The 22,018-nt window shown below is 36.8% G+C and overlaps 3 protein-coding genes across 3 annotated transcripts; 2 read left to right on the plus strand and 1 right to left on the minus strand.

Annotated features, from left to right (window-relative positions):
- Nucleotides 1–243: 243 nt before the first annotated feature.
- LOC140880050 (uncharacterized) lies at nucleotides 244–4,168 on the minus strand. The gene is made up of 4 exons (XM_073284134.1): nucleotides 3,821–4,168; nucleotides 2,368–3,345; nucleotides 1,211–1,258; nucleotides 244–1,054 (listed from the first exon to the last, which is right to left on the minus strand). Exons 1-4 carry the CDS (start codon nucleotides 4,040–4,042, stop codon nucleotides 632–634), a joined length of 1,671 nt encoding a protein of 556 aa, XP_073140235.1. The 5' UTR covers nucleotides 4,043–4,168; the 3' UTR covers nucleotides 244–631.
- Nucleotides 4,169–4,703: 535 nt separating this feature from the next.
- Nucleotides 4,704–5,436, plus strand: LOC140877318 (uncharacterized). Its single transcript, XM_073280855.1, has 3 exons — nucleotides 4,704–4,749; nucleotides 4,872–4,956; nucleotides 4,998–5,436. The coding sequence occupies exons 1-3, from the start codon at nucleotides 4,704–4,706 to the stop codon at nucleotides 5,434–5,436; spliced, it is 570 nt and encodes a 189-aa protein (XP_073136956.1).
- An 11,719-nt stretch (nucleotides 5,437–17,155) lies between these two features.
- On the plus strand, nucleotides 17,156–17,973 carry LOC140877319 (uncharacterized). The gene is made up of 3 exons (XM_073280856.1): nucleotides 17,156–17,502; nucleotides 17,647–17,791; nucleotides 17,881–17,973. The coding sequence occupies exons 1-3, from the start codon at nucleotides 17,156–17,158 to the stop codon at nucleotides 17,971–17,973; spliced, it is 585 nt and encodes a 194-aa protein (XP_073136957.1).
- Nucleotides 17,974–22,018: the final 4,045 nt, after the last annotated feature.

A 22,018-nucleotide genomic window follows, 5' to 3' on the forward strand; every position in this document is an offset into this window, starting at 1 on the left:
GAAATCACAAAATAGTTGCTTCAAAAGAATTTGACCTCTAATTCTTTAGACCTTGTGTACATGGCATTTTCCTTTCTTTATCATTATCAGTATCAAATCTAGGTCCGTTCTACAACCAGAACTGAAAACAATTTCTACTCCCCACATGTACTTGAGCATAGAGTCGTAGTTATTCGAACCACAACAGTTGTGCGGGTAATTTTACACTTAACATGACATGGTGAACATGTAAAACGAACGTTACGTGTGACGCACAATGAAAAATTTTCAAATTGACAATCACTGTGTTACTAATTGGAAACGGGTCCAAAAAAATTACAACAAAGGACTTATAGGGGGCATTGGTACGCGTTCCCTGTAAATGAATATGGGTTGTCATGGCGAAACGCAAGCACTCAAATTTAGCCTTTCACCATTTTCCTGCTCAGGCAGGATCATAGCCACAAAAAAAGGAAAAATCGAAAGAACCGACCTCAACATAATCAGAGGGAGGTATGCAAAAATGGCACCTCACTTGAGATTCAAGATGGATCGAAGACAACCAAATCGCAATTTACGGCTGTTTTAACTTTTAAAGGGTGAGATTTAAACTTGGAATCGCAGTCTTTCTCAGTAGGAGTTACATCGATAGCTATGTTTCGGACTCTGACCTCCATTGCTTCCCTTTAAACTTGGAATCACAGTCTTTCTCAGTAGGAGTTACATCGATAGCAATGTTTCCGACTCTGACCTCCATTGCTTCCCTTTCATCATTCTCACATTTCTTGTCGGAACCACCGTTGTCAATCGCCTTTGAAGACAGAGAGGACGTAAGCTGTCGAGGCCGTCCTACAATCCATGGATGATTGAGACATTGTGCTGCAGTTGGTCTCTTCTCAGGCACGAATTCTAACATCTGGACAAGAAAATCTGCCATCTCATTCGCGTCTTGTTCAGAGAACTCATATTTTTCCACCAGCAACTTATTAAGAGGCCAAAATTTTAACCTTTTAATATGTCTCAGATCTCCAAATCTGTTAAAGAATTCGCGTGAGTAACGCCCGCCTAAGGCAACCTGCAGATTATGTTTATCAAACAACACAGGTGACTTCAGAAAGCATATAACTAAGGGCAGCAAGCAGCACAGCGAATGCCACAAACACTTTCAAATAAGATTTTATTCGAGGGTAATGGGGGATTTGCTACTTAATAAGCAAGCAGTAGTGCTCACCTTGCGCGGCATCATTCCGAGAAGCTCCATCATCAAGGCCAAATGATCCTTCGGAGTCAATAAAAAGTATTAGGAATATGACATTAACAGATGAGCATTAAAAAATTTGAAACTTTGTTATATTGTATGCATACCAAAAAAGGATTTCTCAGTGGCTATTAATATAAATGGACATTTCAAACAACTACCCACATGTTATCAGGAAGGTTCCGGTCCCAACAAAGGTTATCTGGAAGGTTCCGGTCGCAACAAAGGTCCAAGTATTTTCGTGGACCGTGGTGGTGGGCAAGTTGCCGACTTCGGAGATGATGCAAAAGGGGTTGCCCACATGTGCTCAATGCCCAAGTTGGTGTGTGCTGTGTCGGAAAGAGAGGGAGACGCAGGACCACATGTTGATTCATTGTACTTTTACGAGTGGGTTGTGAGCTAGGGCTTTGACAGAGATGAGGTTGGTTTGGGTGGTTTCAAGATCAGCGCAAGAATTATTCGCTATAGAACTTGGACATCTTCTTGGCAAGAAGGGCATAATTTTTTTGGACAGTGGTAATTCATGGCATATGTTGGTCCGTGTGGTTGGAGAGGAATAAAAGAATTTTCGACAACATTGAAGAGTCGATTGACATGTGCTGGGGAAAGATCAAAATTCAAATATCTATTGGATTGGGTCTCATGTAGAGTTTGAGAATGTCTCAATCTCATATTTATAAAGAGATTGGGCTTTTGTCTATTGTTGATATAAGGGTCATGCTTAGACTTTTGTTGTTAGGGGATCACTTGTCCACCTATTGTAATTAATAGTTTTCCTGTAATTAATATAATATTGTTATTTATTAAAAAAAACTACCACACAAAAACGAAACAATGTATTTCCCTTTGGTAATATAATAACCGCCATATTTTTGGAAGTCCAAGCAACGAGTTTTCAGGCCCACTACCTAGATTGGATGTGTAAATAAACATTTTGGAAGTCGAAGCAATGAGTTTCGTAAAAATAGAGGCCCACTACATGGATCAGATGAGTAAATAATTATGTAATAGAATCATGGAAGAACAAAGATTAAACCAAGACATGCCGACTAAGCTAGTTGAATAGCTATGCTGGTGGGACACAGAGATAAAATGTATACAAGCTAGAACAAAGAAGGGGGGCCACATACCTCATCACGATCATAATTATCACCGGTATGTGGATCAAATAAAACATCACCGGTAGCCAGTTCAAAGCAAATACAAGCAAGTGACCACATATCAGCTGATGTTGAGTACTTAGATCCTAAAATAACCTCTGGACATCTATATTGCCTCGTCTGAATATCACTTGTGAATTGTTTGTATGTCCAACATGCATTTCCAAAATCAACCAACTTGCACTTTAGGTCAACCTCAGCCAAGAGCTTCTGCCTCTCTGATCGACTCCCTCTCTTACGAACCTTGGTTCCTTTACATTCAATATTTGCTCCATTATTAGTTTCTGCTTCTGCAACTGAAGTAATCCTTTCTTCTTCAACAGACTCTCCATTGGACTTACCATACCGCTGAGAAGCTTCAGGACTACTTGCTTCATCATCAAGCTCAGCTCTCGTGGAACCTTCTGGCCCAACACATTTATGAGCCGCTCGCTTGGCTTTTCTTCGAGATTTCTTTTTCTGGTTCTTAGTCAGGCCACTATATGAACTATTATGATCATTAGAAGGCTCAAACTTGGGCACAATTTTGCTTCTACTGGATGGGAGAATAAGAGGGGCTCCTGACTTTCTTGGATCCTTAGCTGGATCTATCATAGACAGGAGTAGTATGTTCTCCGGCTTCAAATCTGTATGTATGATTGATAGCTGACGATGAAGATAATCCAATCCCACCAAAATGTGGAAGCAGATTTCTTTAGCCATGTGAAGAGGAACACCTCTGTAGTCTGCATATTTAATCAGTGTCAACAAGTTGTCTCCCAAGTATTCAAAAACCATACACACATGCTGTCCATTTGGTCCTGAATGCTTGAAGTGGTCCAAAAGCTTCACAACACATTTATTGTCTTCTGGATCACCTTCGGCAATCTGTTTTAATATTGTCACCTCATCCATTGCAGCTTCTGTGTAATGTTCAGCACTCTTTTGAACTTTCAGAGCTACATAAATCTAGTGCCAAATACATAAAAAGAAAAAAAAAACATACGAAAATCAGTTCCTCTTTCAATTACACAAATCGAGAAATAATCAGCTACAGTGTACTTCTACCCTTACTCACAAAGCAGAGAGTTTTTTATCCAACCAATTTTTGAACTCAAGCATAATTTTTCCTCCAATAGAACCACACAATTAAGATAACCAAGCTGAAAAAAATCAATCTCACCCGCTACCCACCTAAACACAACTATGAGTAACAAGGTCTTGTTTTCTAAAAAAGCTTTTAACATTGATAAAAGAAAGAACAACCATTTGGAAGTCTTTGCTTATTCATAGAATTTTCAAAAGGGTTGAAGAACAAATGAATCCATGAACCTAGAAATACACTCCAAAAACGGAAAATTAACATCAATCGCAAGATTCATTCGCCAACACAAGGAGCAAAATATAAAGTGAGCCGAAACAGGAAAATAACGAGAAAATGTACAGATTTATTCGAGTCCCAGGCCAGCCACACAGTGGAGAAGTGTCCCCATCCAAGCTTGGTCTGAACAACGTATCTCCCGTTCTTGAAGGCATCGCCGATCCTTACAGCGTGATAGCCGCCGCGCTTGTAATCCTCGATACCCTCATCCTCCGAGCTGTACTCACTGGTCTCGCTATGGTATTCGCCATTGACCCTCGCGGCCGCCGTATCCTCCTCCGCCATAGATCGATTCGATCAATAGTACTAGAACTCCGATAATTCGCAGAAGTGATGGACCGTGATGTCAGATCGATTAGGGTTTATTTTCTCAATTTGAACAACGGAGAAGAAGGTGAGTTGTCTTCGAGCTCTTCGGGCAAGTATTAATACATACACATATATGTTATATGTATGTATATATTGATAAAGTTCATATATTTTAAAAACTTTTTTGTTGAGTGTTTAGGAATTTTTTTAGTTGGCTGATTAATTTTATAACGATTGATATCTTTCATTAATACAGTTGCAAGATTTTTGTCAAAAAATGCGTTTTTAGATATTTTTATAATGGATAGTAATGTTGAAAATCAAAACACATTATTTTTGAAATATTAAATTTTTTATATAAATAGTAGTTCAAACACGTATATATTTATTTTTAAAAAACTTTTAAAATATTTTATAAAAATTTTAAAAAATATATTTTATAAGTATTTATCCAAACGAAATCTGAATGATTTATTGTTGTTATTATTACTAATACTTATTCATGATTGTTCAATTTGTTTTTTAAAAGAAAAAATAAATGATTAAAATAATAAAATATAATGTTTTCGTAAACAAATAATCATAAAAAAACAATAGATTTTCATCAAAAACAAAAATTTATATCGTTGGAATAAAAATGGATTATGAAGGGCTTCTCTTTGTGCCTGGCGTCAATAATGGGGGTTGAATCGCTCTGTTCTGGAAACACAAACATATGGCAACTCTCTTGGCCTATGCTTATAATTTCATAGATGTGGTTGTTTCAATTCAGGGTATGGCTAATTGGTTAATTGGTGGTTGACAGGATTCTATGGCTTCCCTGAAAGGAGTAGAAGACGGGCTTCTTGGAATTTATTACACACTTTAGCTCATCGCTCATCCCTTCTTTGGTCTTGTATTGGAGATTTCAATGATATCTTATCTCAATCAGGAAAAAAATAGGTAGGTTACGTCATCCAACATCTATTATCAACGACTTTAGAGAAACTCTAAATGTTTGTGGTTTATTTGATCTGGTGATGAAAGGCCATTGGTTTACTTGGGAACGTAGTCGGGGCACAACGCATTTTGTAGATGAGAGACTTGATAGAGCTCTTGCTATCTCATCGTGGTTGGGGGTATTTTCTACTTCTGAAGTAATTAACCTAGATGTGGTGTCCTCTGATCATAATGTTATTTTGTTGAAGCCATCATCTACGGTTTTCTGTCGCAATAAGCGCTTTAGATTTGAAAATTCTTGGCTATTGGAATCTAAGTGCAAAGCCATTGTCAAGCAGGGATGGTTGAATTGTAATGATGAGGATATCCGAAATAGAATTGCAAGTTGTGGGAGAGTCGGAGAGATCTTCAGATTTTGGGGGATAATGTGAAGCTTAATTTAAAAAAAGCTATCTCCTGTTGTAGAGAGAGCCTCAAACGTCTTAAGAGGATGCGAGTTGAATATGCAGATGCTCAGATTGAGGATACAAAAAATAGGCTCACGAACTTACTTGCCCATGAAGAAAATTTTTGGAAGCAACGAGTAAAGATTTTCTGGTTAAAAGCAGGTGATGCCAATACAAAGTTGTTCCGTAATTATGCTTCATCCCGTCAACGCAAAAATCATATTGTGGCGCTTCAAGATGATGCGGGGAATCCTTGTTTTTTGGAGAATGGTCTCCAAGATCTCATTCTTAGGCATTTCAACGATTTATTCACTTCCAGACGTTGCGATGATCACCATATCATTTCTAAGGTTCCGCATCGTATTGATACAAGACAGAATGAATCACTTATTCGTCCCTTTGATGATAAGGAAATTTGGGGGGCTCGTCGCTCTATTCATCCTGATAAATCACATGGACCGGATGGTATGAACCCTGGTTTTTACGAGAGATTTTAGGATATTACAAGGAATCATGTTACATCAGCATTTCTACACTTTCTCAACCAAGGTTTTTTGCCACCTTTGTTTGAATGATATTTCTATTGTGCTTATTCCCAAGACTAAAAGACCAGAAACAATTTTTGATCTTCGTCCTATATCTCCCTGTAATGTTATTTACAAAATAGTGTCAAAAGTGCTCGCAAACAAACTTAAGAGAGTTATCAACAATATTATCTCGCCCACGCAAAGTGCTTTCACTCAAGGTTGTTTTTATTATTGACAATGTCATTATTGCATTCGAAATTGGGCACTACTTAAAGAGAAAAAGGCAAGGGAAAAAAAAAAGGAGAGGTGGCTCTGAAGATTGACATGTCGAAGACGTTTGATCGAGTAGAATGGTCTTTCCTTACATGATGCTGTAGTTGGGTTTTGACAGGAAGTGGGTCGATCTTGTTATGATGTGCATTACTTCTGTGCGCTATATGGTGGTTCTCAATGTGCAAGAGATTGGTCCCATTACTCGAAGACGAGAGCTACGGTAAAGAGATCCTCTATCTCCATATATTTTTCTTATCTGCACCGAAGTTTTATCATCGCTACTCCATTATGAAATTAAGAGAGGAAACCTTCATGGTGTTAGAGTGGCTCGTACAGTGCCTTCTATATCTCATCTCTTTTTTGTCGACGACAGCTTCCTATTTTTCAAGGCTTGAAGGAAAAATGTGCACTTATCATTGAATGTATGCGGATTATGAGAGGGATTTGGGCCAATTGGTGAATTTATTAAGTCCTTTGTTTCCTTCAGTTTGAATGTAACTTCGGAGATGAACCATAAAATCAGTTGCTAAGAGTTCGATAAACCACTGATCATGGCAACTACCTTGGCCTACCCTATTTAATTGGACGTAGCAAACATGATGTGTTCGCTTTTATAAAAGAGAAAGTTTGGAACAGAATGAATGGCTGGAAGCATCGGTTTTTATCTCAGGTAGAGAAAGAAATCTTATTAAAGTCGGTTGTTCAAGCTCTTCCCTCATATGTTATGAGTGTTTTTGCTTTGCCTTTAATATTGTGCGAGGAACTAGAGCGAATGATGAATTAATTCTGGTGAGGTAAATCAGGAGATATGAGAGGCGGTATTTGTTGGCAAATTTTGGATAAGCTAAGTCGTCATAAGACAAAAGGTGGATTGGGTTTTCGTAAAATTCGTGAATTCAACTTGGTGTTATTGGCAAAGCAAAGTTGGAGGCTCGTTTTTTATCATGACTCTCTGATCTCTCGAGTGATTAAGGCTCGATACTAGTAGCCCTGTGGTTATTTTTTTTATGCTAAGATCGGGCATAATCCAAGTTATGTTTGGCATAATATCCTGGCTACCCAAAATCTTATCCGTAAAGGTGCTTGGTTGCGTATTGGTTCTGGATTACATACGAAAATTTGGGGTGATCCATCGTTGCCGAATAGAGAGTATCCTTATTGTAGTAACCCGACTATTAATTTAACTAATTCATTTCTTAAAACAGGATTAAGGAGTTCTTAAATGAGTTTAAGGAGTGGAAAATAGGATTTAAGACGTTCGAAAATGGTCCGGGAGAAGTTTCAAGTGGTTGGGAGTTCGAACGATCCAAACTATACAGGCCAAGCGATGGGACCATCCGAACAAGTTCGGAAACTAGGTTGAAGGTTCGGACGCTGCGAAGAGATCGGACGATCCGAAGTCAGGATTGAAAGATCCGATCGCGTTCAGATAAGAGATATGGATTTTATTTGACAAAATGCAAAGATCGGACGATCCGAAGGTTGGGATCAGATGATCTAATCTCTTGTCAGCAGCTGGCAGGACACATGTTCAAAGGGGGTTGATTGGGGGAGATCGGACCATCCGATCTATGCCTATCTATAGGGGCCGAGATCAACCATTTCATTTGCTCATTCAAACTTTCCCTCTCTCGATTCTATCTAGTTTTTAGGGTCTTTTAGGCGTTTTTCTCGAGGTTCAAGGGGTGACAGAGCGCTGCCGGAGTTGTAGCGGAGTTTTGCCCAAGTTGTGGGGCTATCGCCATCAATGGGCTATCGACGGATGCAGGTATAATACTAGACTCAGATTAGCTTAAGCGAGTATCTATTAGTCTAGTTAAGGTTTTTAGATAATTTATAGTGATACAATGATTGTCTGCTTATAGGCTTGGACTATAGAGCTTGTATCACTAGGTTGCTTAATTTGAGGTACGGACGTACTATCCGAGATACTCTGGTTGATTATGCATGTCCTATGTTTGCATGTTTATGTGGCATTAATTATATGTGCATGGATTATGTCACATATATTATTGTTGCATGCATTATACGTTGAGCATGTATTATTGTTATAACCAGTTGAGGGGTCCCTAAGAACCGTTATATTTGTGGATGGATACCATAGTTTTGGATTCGGTTAGTCCACGGGTTTATGGTATAGGAGTGTCTCCTGATGCTACAGCCCAGCGTACTACATACCATGACGCATTTGACTGAGCAATGATTTCTTGATAGGTTTTCGGTACCCTTCATTTGCTTTAGCATTCATAGAACTTGTATACTCATGATTTCGTACTGAGCTTGTTATGCTCACGTCCTTGGTTTTGTTCTGGACACCTCATTCCATGGGGTAGGACACAGGTTGGACGGACCAACTGTCGTTGAGCTGCAGCAGGGTGCATTTGTACTGTACGAGTTTTTCTATGTTGGGATTTTAGTATTGTTATTCGATGGGGTTGTATAAAAGATTTATTGGTATTTTTATTTAGGAACCGGTTGTATTCTGCCGGTGATTTTTAGTTGTTTTCATTAAGTTTCTGTTGGATTTCTGATTACTGATTTTTAGTTTATTTTCATGCTTGAAGCTTTGGTTTTTAGTGATTTCAGGTTGTGTCACTACACTTATATTGAATTTGAGAGGCCCCCCCCCCCCCCCCCGAGTTGCGATCTAAATCAGTGAGTTCTCTGCGTCTTAATGAGGTAGGCAATTGGGATGTGGATCTCATATGCGAGCTTTACAGTGAAAGAGATCAGAATCTAATTATTTCTATTCCATTGAGAAATCGTGTGCATGATGATTTTTGGATTTGGGGCGATGATGGAAGAAGAAATTACAGAGTGAAAAGTGGATACACCATGCTAATCAGGAGCCAAGTTCAGACTTCTTCCAGTATGAGTGTCAATTGGAGTCTGATTTGAAGTAAGGTTCCAACAAAAGTTCTTAACTTTATTTGGATATGCTTATCGAATAATCTTCCAACCATGAAAACACTTTGTCGTCGTCATATCGAAGCTCCTTTGTGGTGCCCTCTATGCTGCCATAGCGAAGAAGATGAATTACATGCGTTGATCTCCATCCCCTTCCATGCGGGAAGTGTGGAAACTTACCTCCATTGATTGCAATTCAGGGTCCTTGACTTCTATTTCAGATTGGTGGCATAATCTTATTAGTACCAAAGAGCCAATTGATATCGATAAAGCGGCAGTGATATTGTGGTGAATTTTTCAGAATCGTAACGATGTGGTTTGGAATGGTGTCAGCAAATCAGCGATCTTATTATTTTCATTTGCTATGGACATTCATTCTCAATGGCTTGGAGCACATCTTAGGACAGAACAACCTACTGTACACCTCAACCAGTAGCGTATTGTGCAGTGGAAATCTCCCCCACATTTTTTTGTTAAGTGTAACGTCGATGCGGAGATGTTTAGTAATCCTTCTCGAATGAGTTTTGGATGCATACTCAGGGACTCTTGCGGGACTATATTTGGAGTTTTTCAAGTTAGCATTTTGAGAATTCAAGACCCCACCATATCATAAGCTCTTGGAATTCGAGAAGCTTCGAACTTGTTAAAAGATTTTCACTTTCATCACATATTGATTGAATCAGATGCTAAGATTGTGATCGATGCTTTAAATGTTTCAAGTTCTGATTTTTCCAGCTTAGGTGTAATAGTTGAAGATTGTCAATTACTTTCTAAGGATTTTCAATCTTATTTGTTTGTTTTTGCGTATCGGTCAACGGATTAAGTTGCTCATGCTTTGGATAGAGCATTAGGTTCTATGTCTGGTCTGGAAGGCCAAGTCACTCATTCGCCTTCTATTATTTCAGTTGTATCTTTTTTGACTCTTTTTAATCAATTACCTTCTTTTCAAAGACAAAAGGTGATATTTTGATAAATAAAAAGAATAAAAAATCTATATATATATATATATATATATATATATATATATATATATATATATATATATAGTTTTGACATTATGGGCAACCACCATGGGCACCTACATGGGCAACAACTGACATGGCAATCACTGATTGGATGTACAAGGTGTCACGTCAGCTGTTGCTCATGTAGGTGCCCATGGTGGTTGCCCATAATATCAAAACTCTATATATATATATATATATATATATATATATATATAGTCGTAGAAATATACCAAATCCCCTCACAAGTAATATATAAAATTATTATTTATCTCATTCATATTGTTTTATTGATACCTAATATTTTGTACACGTCATGAAAAATAGGGGAATAAATCCAGAGCTATATTTGGTGCTCCAAAACGTATTACATTTTGCTCAAATAAATCTTGTTTGTACAAATTATTAAAAATTACATGCAATAAATACCATTGATGATCAAAATACAATGATCATTGATAAAACATTCAATTAATCTATTTTAATTAAAAAATAATCAATATATTGTTTTCATCATTTATCGTGATTGAGACATGTTAGAATTTTACATAGTTTTGATATTTGCGAAACTGACCAGTCAAAGTCGTTAAAGTGTACTCGCTCAACTGCACTCACTCGACAAGAAAAACCAAAGAGTAAAAATGGTCAAGTCACGGAACTAAACTGAAGATATCAATTAAGTTGACTTTGACCAAGAGCTAAACTAAAGACTATCAAGCTATCAAGTGGTTTCAAGAAGTCGAGTAAATAAACTATCTTTACATAGCAAACTGCATCAGTTTAGAGAGCTAAACAGAGTGAATTCTATAAGGACAAACTGCATCAAAGCTCTACTGAAGATTGGAAGTAAAATGCATTCAGTTTACGAAACTAAACTTATGCCCGACTCAACTGACCAAGAGACTTAAGAAAGATTGAATCAACGCAACCCATTTGGATAGAATTTTTCGTACAAGACCAAACGCCGCATTTACAGAACATATCAGTGTATTTTGATGATAGGGAATGTCTGCGAAAAATACAACTTAACGACCATTGATTTGAGTTCGAAAGAGTCGTTGCCCTCCCAGTATAAATAGCCTTCAAGGGCATCATAAATGTCATCCAGCTTCTTAGAAAAGTAATCGCACATATATCTTCATTATCAAAGGTAAACTAAATACCTTCAGTTTACCCACACACAGTCAGTCGAGGAGCAAAGAGCTTATTTCAAGATCATATTAAAAGAGCCAAAGAACATGAGCGAGCATAGCATTATATCAGATCAATTAGGATCATATATTGCTCAAGTGTTGAGTTGTAACAAGTGTTGTATCTGTAATTTATCATTTGAGGTGCTGCAAACTTCGTTGTAACAAGTATCAGTCGAGAGCTGAGTTCTTGAGTGTCTAGGATTTCTGAGATAGGCGATTGTGTGTAAGTCCTATTCTTGGAGTGAGATTTTGCAAGTTGATTGTAATAGTCAAATTCATCTAGAGTGAATCCTTCTGAGGTGGAAGAAGAGGTGACATAGAAGTTTTTGAAATTTTCAAACATCCATAAAACAAACCCTTGCGTCTTTCATTTTCAGTCTATCCTTCTCACCCACTCACGATTTCATTTGATCTATGTTCTAATCTGTTAGTCGATCTCATTCTGCACTTTATAAGTTGATTGATTAACATAGACACGCGAGAAGAAAAAGATTCAGTTGACCAACCTCAACTGAAATCTATCTTGAAGTTTAAGTGATCAACTAGTACAATGATTTACCCCACTGATCCCCCTCCCCCCCCCCCCCCCCCCCCCCCCCCAAACAAAAAAAAAAAAAAAAAAAACGATCCCATCAAGTGATATCTAAATAGTTCACCTCACCCAACAGATCCTAACAAGACACAATTTATTGTCGGTTTCTTTATTTTTTTTTTTAAAAAAAACTATTCAATGCTTAACCAGCTATTAAACATTTCAAACTTCAAAATTAAATGTCATTTAAATGAGTTTTATAATACTGATAAAAATTAACATATACATTAATTTTCTTGTACTATGGAATAATTTTATCCCTGCACATAATAACTAAAGAAAAATCCAATCAAGTGGAATTTTTTGTGATGCTGACTTATATAGTGTAACATTAGCACTATTGATGGTGGAATGTCCTAAAAGTCATAAATTCACTCACGAGAATTTAATTAATTATTATGAAAAATTATGTATTTAAATGTTTAAATTATGAATTTTATGTAAAAGTTAGTTTTTTTTTTTTTTTTATGTGTATGAGTTTAATTCTTGTGACAAATAGAATCAGACTAGCCTATGAGCAAGGTTTAAAAATTTAAATCAAGTATGTTTTGTGCAGAGAATGGCTGAGTATAATATAAACGCTCGGTCCTAAAATATAACACAATTGTTATAATTTTGGGATTCGATGGTGAGTATAATATAAGTTTTAACTATGATCTAAGAGTTAACAATATATATTTTTAGAGTACATTTTTCTGTAAGAAGATGCAAGTAGCGTAGGATTGATTATTGGAAATTGATGTAAGCAATAAAATATTGGTAATGGTTTTGGGATTGTAGGAACTTATATCTTTAAAAATCTTGTAACAATCATGATATTTGGAAGTAAATCTGCATGGTAAACGTCTAGAATTTAGTTGTTACACCTTATAAAGATGTGGACACTTGAGGAATTGTCGAAAGTCATTAAGACGAGGGTTCTAGAGTTTAGGTCGTTGATAATTTACTACAATTGTTATTGGTTACAATTGAGAATTAGTCAAGATTCAATGTAAGGATTGGAGAGTACAAATGTTAACATGATACTTCTTTTTATTTTTGGATTAAGTGGATACATGTTCTTGGATCATACTCTTTAAGGCTCTTTGGATTTTGTAACTTTGAATTACATGATTATGAGATAGGTGTGTTCGACATGTGTTACCAATGAACAAGTATTAGGTTCTAATAAGTAAGTAATTTTGTACCTTAATTTTGAGGAGTCTAGGTTCCAAGGACTATAAGCCTTCACATTTCGTTTTAAGTTGTGGTTCGCAAATAAATGTTTATAAAGGCTAATCTCGATCAATATGGGGAAGGTACATAAGTCCGATAAAATATATATTATTATCAGAGTGCGTAGCGGAAGCATGGATTGACAGGATACTAGAATTTAGTAGACAAACATGTAAGTAAGGGTCTTATAAATTAGATTGGATGAGAACTTCGGTTGTTAGAATTTGGAAAGTCAAATTTCTAGGACGAAATTCTTTTATGAAGGGAAGAGTTGTAATGTTCGAAAATTCATAAATCTACTAACGAGAGTTTAATTAATTATTATAAAAAATGTTATGCTTAAATGTTTAAATTATGAATTTTTATGCAAAATTTATTTATTTTTTAATGTTTTTCAGGCATGTGTTTAATTCACGTGACGAAGGGAATCGAGACTAGCCTAGCTATGAACAAGGTATAACAAGTTTAAGTCAATTATGTTTTGTGCATATTTTTATTTTAAAAATGGTTCATAATATTTAATTTTTTTTTGAAGTTTAGGAAGGAATATTTCAAAAGGATGTATTTTTTTAAGTTTCATGGGCCAACCTTCGGCCCATAGGTTTTTTTATTAAAAATGTTAGAATCTAAACTTTAGTTGCTAAAAAATTTAGCGTGGAAATATTTTCTCCTTTATCTCCTTTTCACGCTAGCAGCCACGATCTCTCCTGCCCTAGTTTCAAAGTTTCCTCTCAAAGTTTTCAAGGATTTTACCTCATTCAATCATGAGAAGGGTAGAATCGCATTTTCAGAGTCCGGATTTCTATACCAAGCAAAGAAAAGACAAATTTTATTCAATCTTTGAACCATTATCCAAGCAATATCATGCATTTTTTTTATATTGATGTGTGTATTCTAATTATATGATATTTTCTAGCGAGAAATTAATTCCCATGATTTTCAAAGGAACGAAGTGTGATGACATGTATCAGATAATCGTAAGTTGTTTTCATATCATGGTTTTTTTTAAAAGAGTAAAAATATATTTTTGATAATAACTTAGGTTTCGATGTGTTTTTAGTTTCGTGTTCATGGGTACGAGTTTTTAGCACGATGTTTTGATGTGTATATGAGGTTTATCTCATGGGGTTATCACGTTTCGATGTGTATTTTTAATTATATATTATATTAAATTAAAAAATATCTACAATATACACATATATAATAATTTTTTTTAAAAAAAGTTCTATTTTAAATTTCAAATAACAAGCAATCATGTATGAAATATTTTATATGCATCTTTTTAAGGGTTTCGAAAGAGTCCAAAACCTGATTTTTTATGTTGAGTTGATGTTTTGAAGCGCCTTTGGATTCAAATCTTGAGGACGAGTTGTTAGAAGATTCTTATGATGTGTTTTTAAGGTTTATTGATGGCAGATGTCGATTTATAAGCATGGGTATGCGTTTTGATCGAGCGTGTGTGCATGAAAAAGTTTTTGAAAAAGAAAAATAAAAAATCCATGTAGAATTTTCTGCCCAACTTTTGTTGGGAGGCACGCACGCACGCACGCATGCCCCTAAGCGTGGGGTCTGGGCGTCGTGGGCACCCAATTATTTTACCATTTATTATATGATTAAGTCCTATCGAATCCATGTATGTGTCCAAGTGAAATTTTGCGTACTTTATGCATGAAGTTATCATCGAGAACGAGGAGAACGACTTACGTAGATCTTTAAATATACGTATATAATGCATGATGGTCCAAGCATTTCTATCCATGAAAGTTATTTTATATATGAAAACGTGATATTTACGAAAAGTTAAAGGACATGTGTTTACTTTCTTTTTAAATAGCATGGATGATTTTCAAGCATGAAAGTTTATGAGCATGATATGGATGAGAATGAAATGAACGATAATTATATGATGAGATGAAAATGTTATTTTGATGTTTATGTGTACTTATGGTGAAAGTACGAGATTGGTGCATCGGGATGATCTCCGGGAAGGGTCTTTCCAAACCAAGAACAAAATATGTGTATATTGACTTCGGATAGTATGGTACGATATGCATATTGACTTCGGTTAGTATGGGTTGTACCAAATTATATACCTAGGCTGCGCAACTATTTAAATGACCATGAAACTCGATGAATGTGCTCTAATGGTTATCACATTTCCATTCAATTCGTCATCCAAAGAAAATGATGTTATATTTTTATGTCATGATCATGTTCTACCAGGGGCGGCCTAGGCCATGGACAGCCAGGGCATGTGCCCAGGGCCCTACCTTTGTATGGGGGCCCTAAATTTTTTTTTATAATTATATATATATATATAAATATTATATATAATACTTTCACACAAAGGACAAAATCCATCCACACAAAAGAAGGGTTTGAGTTTTTTTATTTTGAGAGTTCCGATAACACTTTGTTCTTTCTGTCAATTTGTGGCTTTGTGCGCGTCTGATTTGACTATTTATAGTTTCTTGTTTCATAATTCTTAAAACACATATGTACAAAACTCACGAAATACACAAACACATTTGGCAATACAATCCAAATTCCAAGGTAACAAATTACACGCTCTTGTTCAATTTTTTTATTTTTGAATTTCGATATATTGTTTAATTTTATTTTGATTTAATGCTTTTTGTTCATATTATTTTTTGTTTAATGTTAGATACTTAGATGTTAATATTTTTTGTTAATTTCTTATATGAAAATTCGAGGATTAGAGGTCTGAATTCCAAAAACGTATTTTGAAAATTGGGGGTTTTGTTGAATTTGAATTTAAATAGTTAAATTAACCGATCATAAATTATATTAGTACCTGAATTGTGTGTTTTGTTAGTTCATTATGAATTATTTTTGGATTATTTCATAACTATGAGATATGAAGGATAATTTCGTATAGCTCAATTGTCTGTTGTGTTTGTACTTTCTATAACAGCACTTGAAGAAATATGATGCCTAGAAAATACCCCTCTGGAAGTACTAAAAGAAAAAAAAATATGGAAAAGAAGATGACTCAATCAATGAAAGGTTCTATGGATAAGTTTGTTTTGAAAGAAACGAATATAGTGGAAGAAAATTTGATTGACAATTTTGATTATCAGAACACAGAATAAAACCGTTTTGAAGTACAAATAGAAGAGGTGTATGTTGAAAACACTGTGGATATTGATGAAGACAAAATTAATAATGAGAAAAATAAAAAGCATACATCATTCTCTGAATATATTTGATCCAAGATTTTGGGATAGCCTTGATACAAAAATGAGGGATTTACTCGTTGAAAAAGGTCCAGTTAGAGATGTTAATTTTGAATACACTTATAATGAACTTGGTAGACATTTTTTCGCAGAGAATTATAATAAAATTCTTCCAAAAAAAAAACTAGACATGACAGAAAATGGCTAGTTTATTCAAAGGAGTTTGATAAAGTATTTTGTTTTTTTTGTAAGCTTTTCAAAACACTGCAATCACGAAGTCAATTAGCAGAAGAGGGATCTAGAGACTGGAAAAATCTAAGTGAGAAGTTAAAGAAGATGAAAAATGTCGTGAACATCTTGCTAATTTGAGATCTATGGTGGAGTTACAAGTGAGATTGAGGAAAAATAAAACAATTGACAAAGAATTGCATAAATAGATTAAAAATGAAACACACCGTTGGAGAGGAGTTTTGACAAGAATTGTAGCAGTGGTAAAATGTTTAGATAAAAATATTCTGTCCTTTCGTGGAAAGAATGAAAATTTGAAGGATGATTCAAAAGGTAATTTCTTGGGATTGTTTGAGATGATTGTCGAGTTTGATCCTATAATGCAAGAACATATTCGGCTAATTAAAGAAAACGAAATTCATCATCACTATCTCAGTCATAAAATTCAAAATGAGTTGATAAAAAATATGTCATTGAAAGTGAAAAATGTTGTCATTGAAAAGGTAAAGAAAGTCAAGTATTATTCAGTGATACTTGATTGTACTCCTGATGCAAGTCACATGGAAAAATGACTTTAAAATTACGGTGTGTTGATGTGTCATGTATTCCGGTAAAAATTGAGGAGTATTTTATAGAATTTTTGAATGTTGAAAACACGAGTGGATTGAGCCTTTTCAATGAATTGTGTGCTGCATTGGACTCTCTTGGACTTGATATTGATAATATTAGAGGACAAGGTTATGATAATGGCTCCAACATGAGAGGGAAACATCAAGATGTTCAAAAAAGATTGCTTGATATAAATCTGAGAGCGTTTTACATGTCATGTGGTAGTCATTGTCTTAATTTGGTGATTTTTGATATGGCAAACTCTTGTGTTAAGGCAAAATCCTTTTTTGGAGCACGTCAATGCATGTATACAGTGTTCTAAAATTCTACAAAACGTTGGATTCTACTTGAGGGTTTGGATAATTTGACACTAAAGTCATTGTGCACCACAAAGTGGGAAAGTCATATTGAAAGTGTCAAGGTCATTAAGTCATAAGTTGGGCAAATCAGAGAAGCTTTACTTAAGGCAGTAGATGTAACCGATGATGCAAGATTGTCGAGGGATACTAGATTGTTGGCAACACATGAACTTAGCAGCTTTAAATTTTTATTAAGCTTGATAATTTTGTATGATATTCTCTACAATATAAACTCGGTTAGTAAATCCTTACAATCTGAAACGATGCATATAGATGTTGCAGTGAAACAATTGAAAGGACTTGTTTCTTTTTTTGAGAATTACAGGAAATGATGCATATAGATGTTGCAGTGAAACAATTGAAAGGACTTGTTTCTTTTTTGAAAATTACAGGGAAGAAGGATTTTCATCTGCTATAAATTCTGCTAAAGAAATTGCTTGTAATATAGGAGTTGATTCTGTAGTTCCTGAGCGCAGACAAACTTCTAGGAAGAGACAATTTGATGAGATTGCTAATACTGAAAGAGAATCACAAACAGCTGAAGAACGCTTTAGGACGGATTACTTTGTCCAACTCTTCGACGATCGACTGCCACTAACTCAGGGCTTGACAAACTCCAAATGGATCTGTACGGAGGCAAGGAAGATCAACAACGACGATCAAAACTCAATAGCCAAAGTTCTACGATTCAAACGGTTCAAAATCTCAAAACTCAAACCGGCGGCATAACGGTTATAACTGATTAAACCGAAAACGCAGACAATAGTACAACAATGCAACTAACTCAAAACAATGCTAAAACAACAATAACAATCTGATTCCAACAAATCTCAAAATCTCCATTTTCAAATTATGCTTCCGAAAATCATAACAATTCTGAACGACGCTCTATTTCAAAACCGAAAGAGAATAAAAAATCAGAACTCTGTCAAGAACAACATACTCGAAAATCAATCGATTCTAAAAACATCCAAAAAATAGAAAGAATCTAATCGGAGAAATACTCACAAAAGCTTTCCTCACACCCTGAGGACCACTCGAAATCAACACCCTTACGAGTGAGCTGAGTCATAGGTCGAGCTAGCTGAGAGAAATTCGCAATGAAGCGACGATAATATCCTACTAGACCCAGAAAACTGTGGATCTCAGCAACCATCATCGGACGCGACCAATTCAACACAGCCTCAATCTTACTTGGATCAACAGAAATCTCATCCCTGGATATGATATGGCCAAGAAAGACCACTCGATCCATCCAGAACTTGCACTTACTCAATTTGGCTTTCAACTGCTCATCCCGAAGAGTCTGTAGCACCAACCGCAGATAAAAATCATGCTCATCCACATCATGCGAATACACCAGAATGTCATCAATGAAAACCACAACGAACTTATCCAAAAACTCCCTGAAAACACGGTTCATCAGATCCATGAATATAGCCGACACATTAGTCAGTCCAAAAGGCATCATTAGAAACTCGTAATGCCCGTAGCGAGTACAGAATGCAGTCTTGGCTACATTTTGATCTCGGACCCTCATCTGGTGATAACCTGATCTCAAGTCAATTTTGGAGTAAATCGAAATACCCTGCAACTGATCAAACATATCATTAATATGAGGCAAATGATACTTGTTCTTCACAGTAACTAGATTCAGTTGCCGATAAGTCAATGCACAACCGCATAGACCCATCCTTCTTCTTCACAAAGAGAACAGGAGCTCCCCAAGGAGATACACTAGGACGAATGTACCCCTTATCCAAAAGATCATGTAACTGATTCTTCAATTCTGGCATCTCTGATGGAGCCAGACGATACGGTGCTCGAGAAATAGGCGAAGTATCCGGCATCAACTCTATGTCAAACTCGACTTCCCTAGCAGACAAAAAACCCGGAATATCATCATGAAATACATCTGGGAATTCACTCACAACTGGAATACCTTCTATACCAATGCTCTCAACGGACAAATCAATTGCATAGATAAGATAGCCTTCCCCGCCAGACTCTAGAGATCGACAGGCTCTCAAAGCTGACACAAACGGCATCGGAGGTCGCGCTCCCTCACCATAGAAAAACCAGCTATAACCCTGAATCGGATGAAAGTGAACCAACCTCTGATAGAAGTCCACTGAAGCTCGGTAGGTAGTCAATACATCAATCCCCAGAATACAATCAAAATCTTCTAGTGCAATGCATGACAACTTATGCTTCTTAACAAAACGTGCAGAAATAAAAGAATGAGATGCACCAGTGTCAATGAGTACAAAATCAGGTATGCCATATAACAGAAATGTACCTGCGATGACCCTCTCATTCTCCTCCACTGCCTGATCATGCTTCAAGGCAAACACCTGACTAGATGTCCGCGGCTTCAGATGAGAACTCCCAGCAGACTCTCCCTGCGATCTCTGTTGAACGGTAGTATGAGAACCCGATCCTGAAATAGAACCAGAACCACCTCCCCAGCTAGTGGACAATCCCTCCGGAGATGACCAACCTCTCTACATCGAAAGCACGCTGCAGAAGCTTTACGACATTTGTCCATCGGATGATTCTTTCCGCAATTGTCGCACTTCTCTTTCTTCCCAAAATGGGTGACGCCACCAGAACCAGAGGAAGAAGAGGATCCATACTTCTTAAAAGACTGCGCACGGGGACTCAAGGAACTCGCAGGCCTAGACTGAGAGAAAGACCTATTACGCCGAATGTTATCCTATGCCTGGTGACATCGGCTCACCAGCCCCTCGTAAGTCATGTCATCACCAACCGCCATCCGGTCATGAATCTCTGGGTTAAGGCCTTGAAAAAACAGATTATACTTCATCTCTGAGCTGTTAGCAATATCAGGGCAATAAGACAACAAGTCAAAGAACTTCTGCTGGTACTCGTCAATCGACATAGCTCCCTGACGTAGACTCAACAACTCACTCGTCTTCGTCTGACGAAGTGCAAGAGGAAAATATAGCTTCTAAAAAGCTGTGTGGAACTCGGCCCAAGTAGCAACTCATCTCGCAGCAATGAACGGTGCAGAAGTGGACCTCCACCACTTACGGGCTCGTCCCTCCAAGAGATAACCAAGTGTCTCCATCTTCTGCTCCTCGGTACAGCGGTATGTCTGAAAACAACTCTCCATGGGCTCTAGCAATTTCTCAGCATCCTCAGGAGTCTCGCCTCCAACCAAGGGTTTAGGACCCATCTGCATGAACCGATGCATACTGAAACGACGATGGTCGTCACGATGACGATGATGGCGCTCCCAACAACGATCCTGATCATCATCTCCCCAGCATCCACCTCCACTATCATGGCTACTCTGGTCATCATAATTCGCCATCTACAAAAATTACCCCATGGTTATATTATGCGGAATCTAAATCCCAAGATTACTATGCATGATTTGATACCAAAAATATAGTGACCCTTGCCGAGATCACCTACTAATTAGAAACTTAAGTATGAAATTAACTTAATTAAAACAGTAAGCCAGTATAAACTGCGGAAGCAATAAACATTATACAATCCCAAGGAAAGGAATCTATAAATATCCAAATAATTATACAACCAAATCGAACAGTGTATAATCCCAACTACATCAAAATAAATCCCTAGGCAAAATCCCAGCTGGCCATCCACTGCCTAATCCCTCCTGGATCCACCGCCTCATCCAAACGCAAACCTGCCCCTTGAAATAGGATGCCCAGATATACAAAGTACGAGACGTGAGCATAAAACGCTCAGCACAAGAGTATGAGCATGCTGTATCAAATAATTGCATGAATGCAAGGGCACCGCCTACTGAAACTAGAGGCCAAAGATCAGATAACAAAGACAGGCTGGGACCTTGTATGTAGCATGCTGTGTCATCGCATCAGGAGGTGGCTCCCATACCAAAATACCAGTGGATACTCCGGACCCAAATCGATGGAAGTTCATCCACTAACAGGATATGGTGTAGTGGCCCTACATTGAATCACCTACTAACTGGCAACTAATAGCATGCATTAAACTTAATAAACAATAATGCTTAATAGAGTAAAACGTGCGGAAACATAATTCATAATTTACATATCAGCTTAGTAAAAGATATCCAGGCTTAATACTGTAGTGATACAACTATATCAAAAAACTTAGAATAGAACTGTCTAAAATATTTATACAGCTAAACAAATCCTACTGTATAAAATCCTCTGAAAAGCTCCGGCTCTCTAGTCCTATCTCGAACTACTGGCTCCGTCCATCCTGCGACCTGCCCCGTGGAATAGGGTGTCCAAGATAACAACTAGGACGTGAGCGCTAACGCCCAGTACATAAACATGAGTAAACGTATATATATGATGCATGCAACATGATGACTAGTAAAGGGTCATCTAAAAAGTCATGCTCAGTACCGGCACCACATGAGTGTTGCCACCGCACGGATCAACCTCTGGGTGCAACCACACTCGTCTAGTATACCAGGG

Source organism: Henckelia pumila, chromosome 2 (assembly GCF_033568475.1).
Source record: "Henckelia pumila isolate YLH828 chromosome 2, ASM3356847v2, whole genome shotgun sequence".
Lineage (NCBI taxonomy): Eukaryota > Viridiplantae > Streptophyta > Magnoliopsida > Lamiales > Gesneriaceae > Henckelia > Henckelia pumila.

Excerpts from the sequence above, each read along its gene's own strand:
- LOC140880050 (XM_073284134.1), bottom strand. The coding sequence starts at position 4,042 with ATGGCGGAGGAGGATACGGCGGCCGCGAGGGTCAATGGCGAATACCAT. Across the intron at positions 3,346-3,820 it reads CCTGGGACTCGAATAAATCT|ATTTATGTAGCTCTGAAAGT; the intron begins GTACATTTTCTC and ends ATTTGGCACTAG. Across the intron at positions 1,259-2,367 it reads ATAATTATGATCGTGATGAG|GATCATTTGGCCTTGATGAT; the intron begins GTATGTGGCCCC and ends TTGACTCCGAAG.
- LOC140877318 (XM_073280855.1), top strand. The coding sequence starts at position 4,704 with ATGGATTATGAAGGGCTTCTCTTTGTGCCTGGCGTCAATAATGGGG. Across the intron at positions 4,750-4,871 it reads GCCTGGCGTCAATAATGGGG|GATTCTATGGCTTCCCTGAA; the intron begins GTTGAATCGCTC and ends GGTGGTTGACAG. Across the intron at positions 4,957-4,997 it reads CATCGCTCATCCCTTCTTTG|GAAAAAAATAGGTAGGTTAC; the intron begins GTCTTGTATTGG and ends TATCTCAATCAG.
- LOC140877319 (XM_073280856.1), top strand. The coding sequence starts at position 17,156 with ATGACTTTAAAATTACGGTGTGTTGATGTGTCATGTATTCCGGTAAAA. Across the intron at positions 17,503-17,646 it reads TTTGGAGCACGTCAATGCAT|AGAAGCTTTACTTAAGGCAG; the intron begins GTATACAGTGTT and ends TGGGCAAATCAG. Across the intron at positions 17,792-17,880 it reads TTCTCTACAATATAAACTCG|GAAATGATGCATATAGATGT; the intron begins GTTAGTAAATCC and ends TGAGAATTACAG.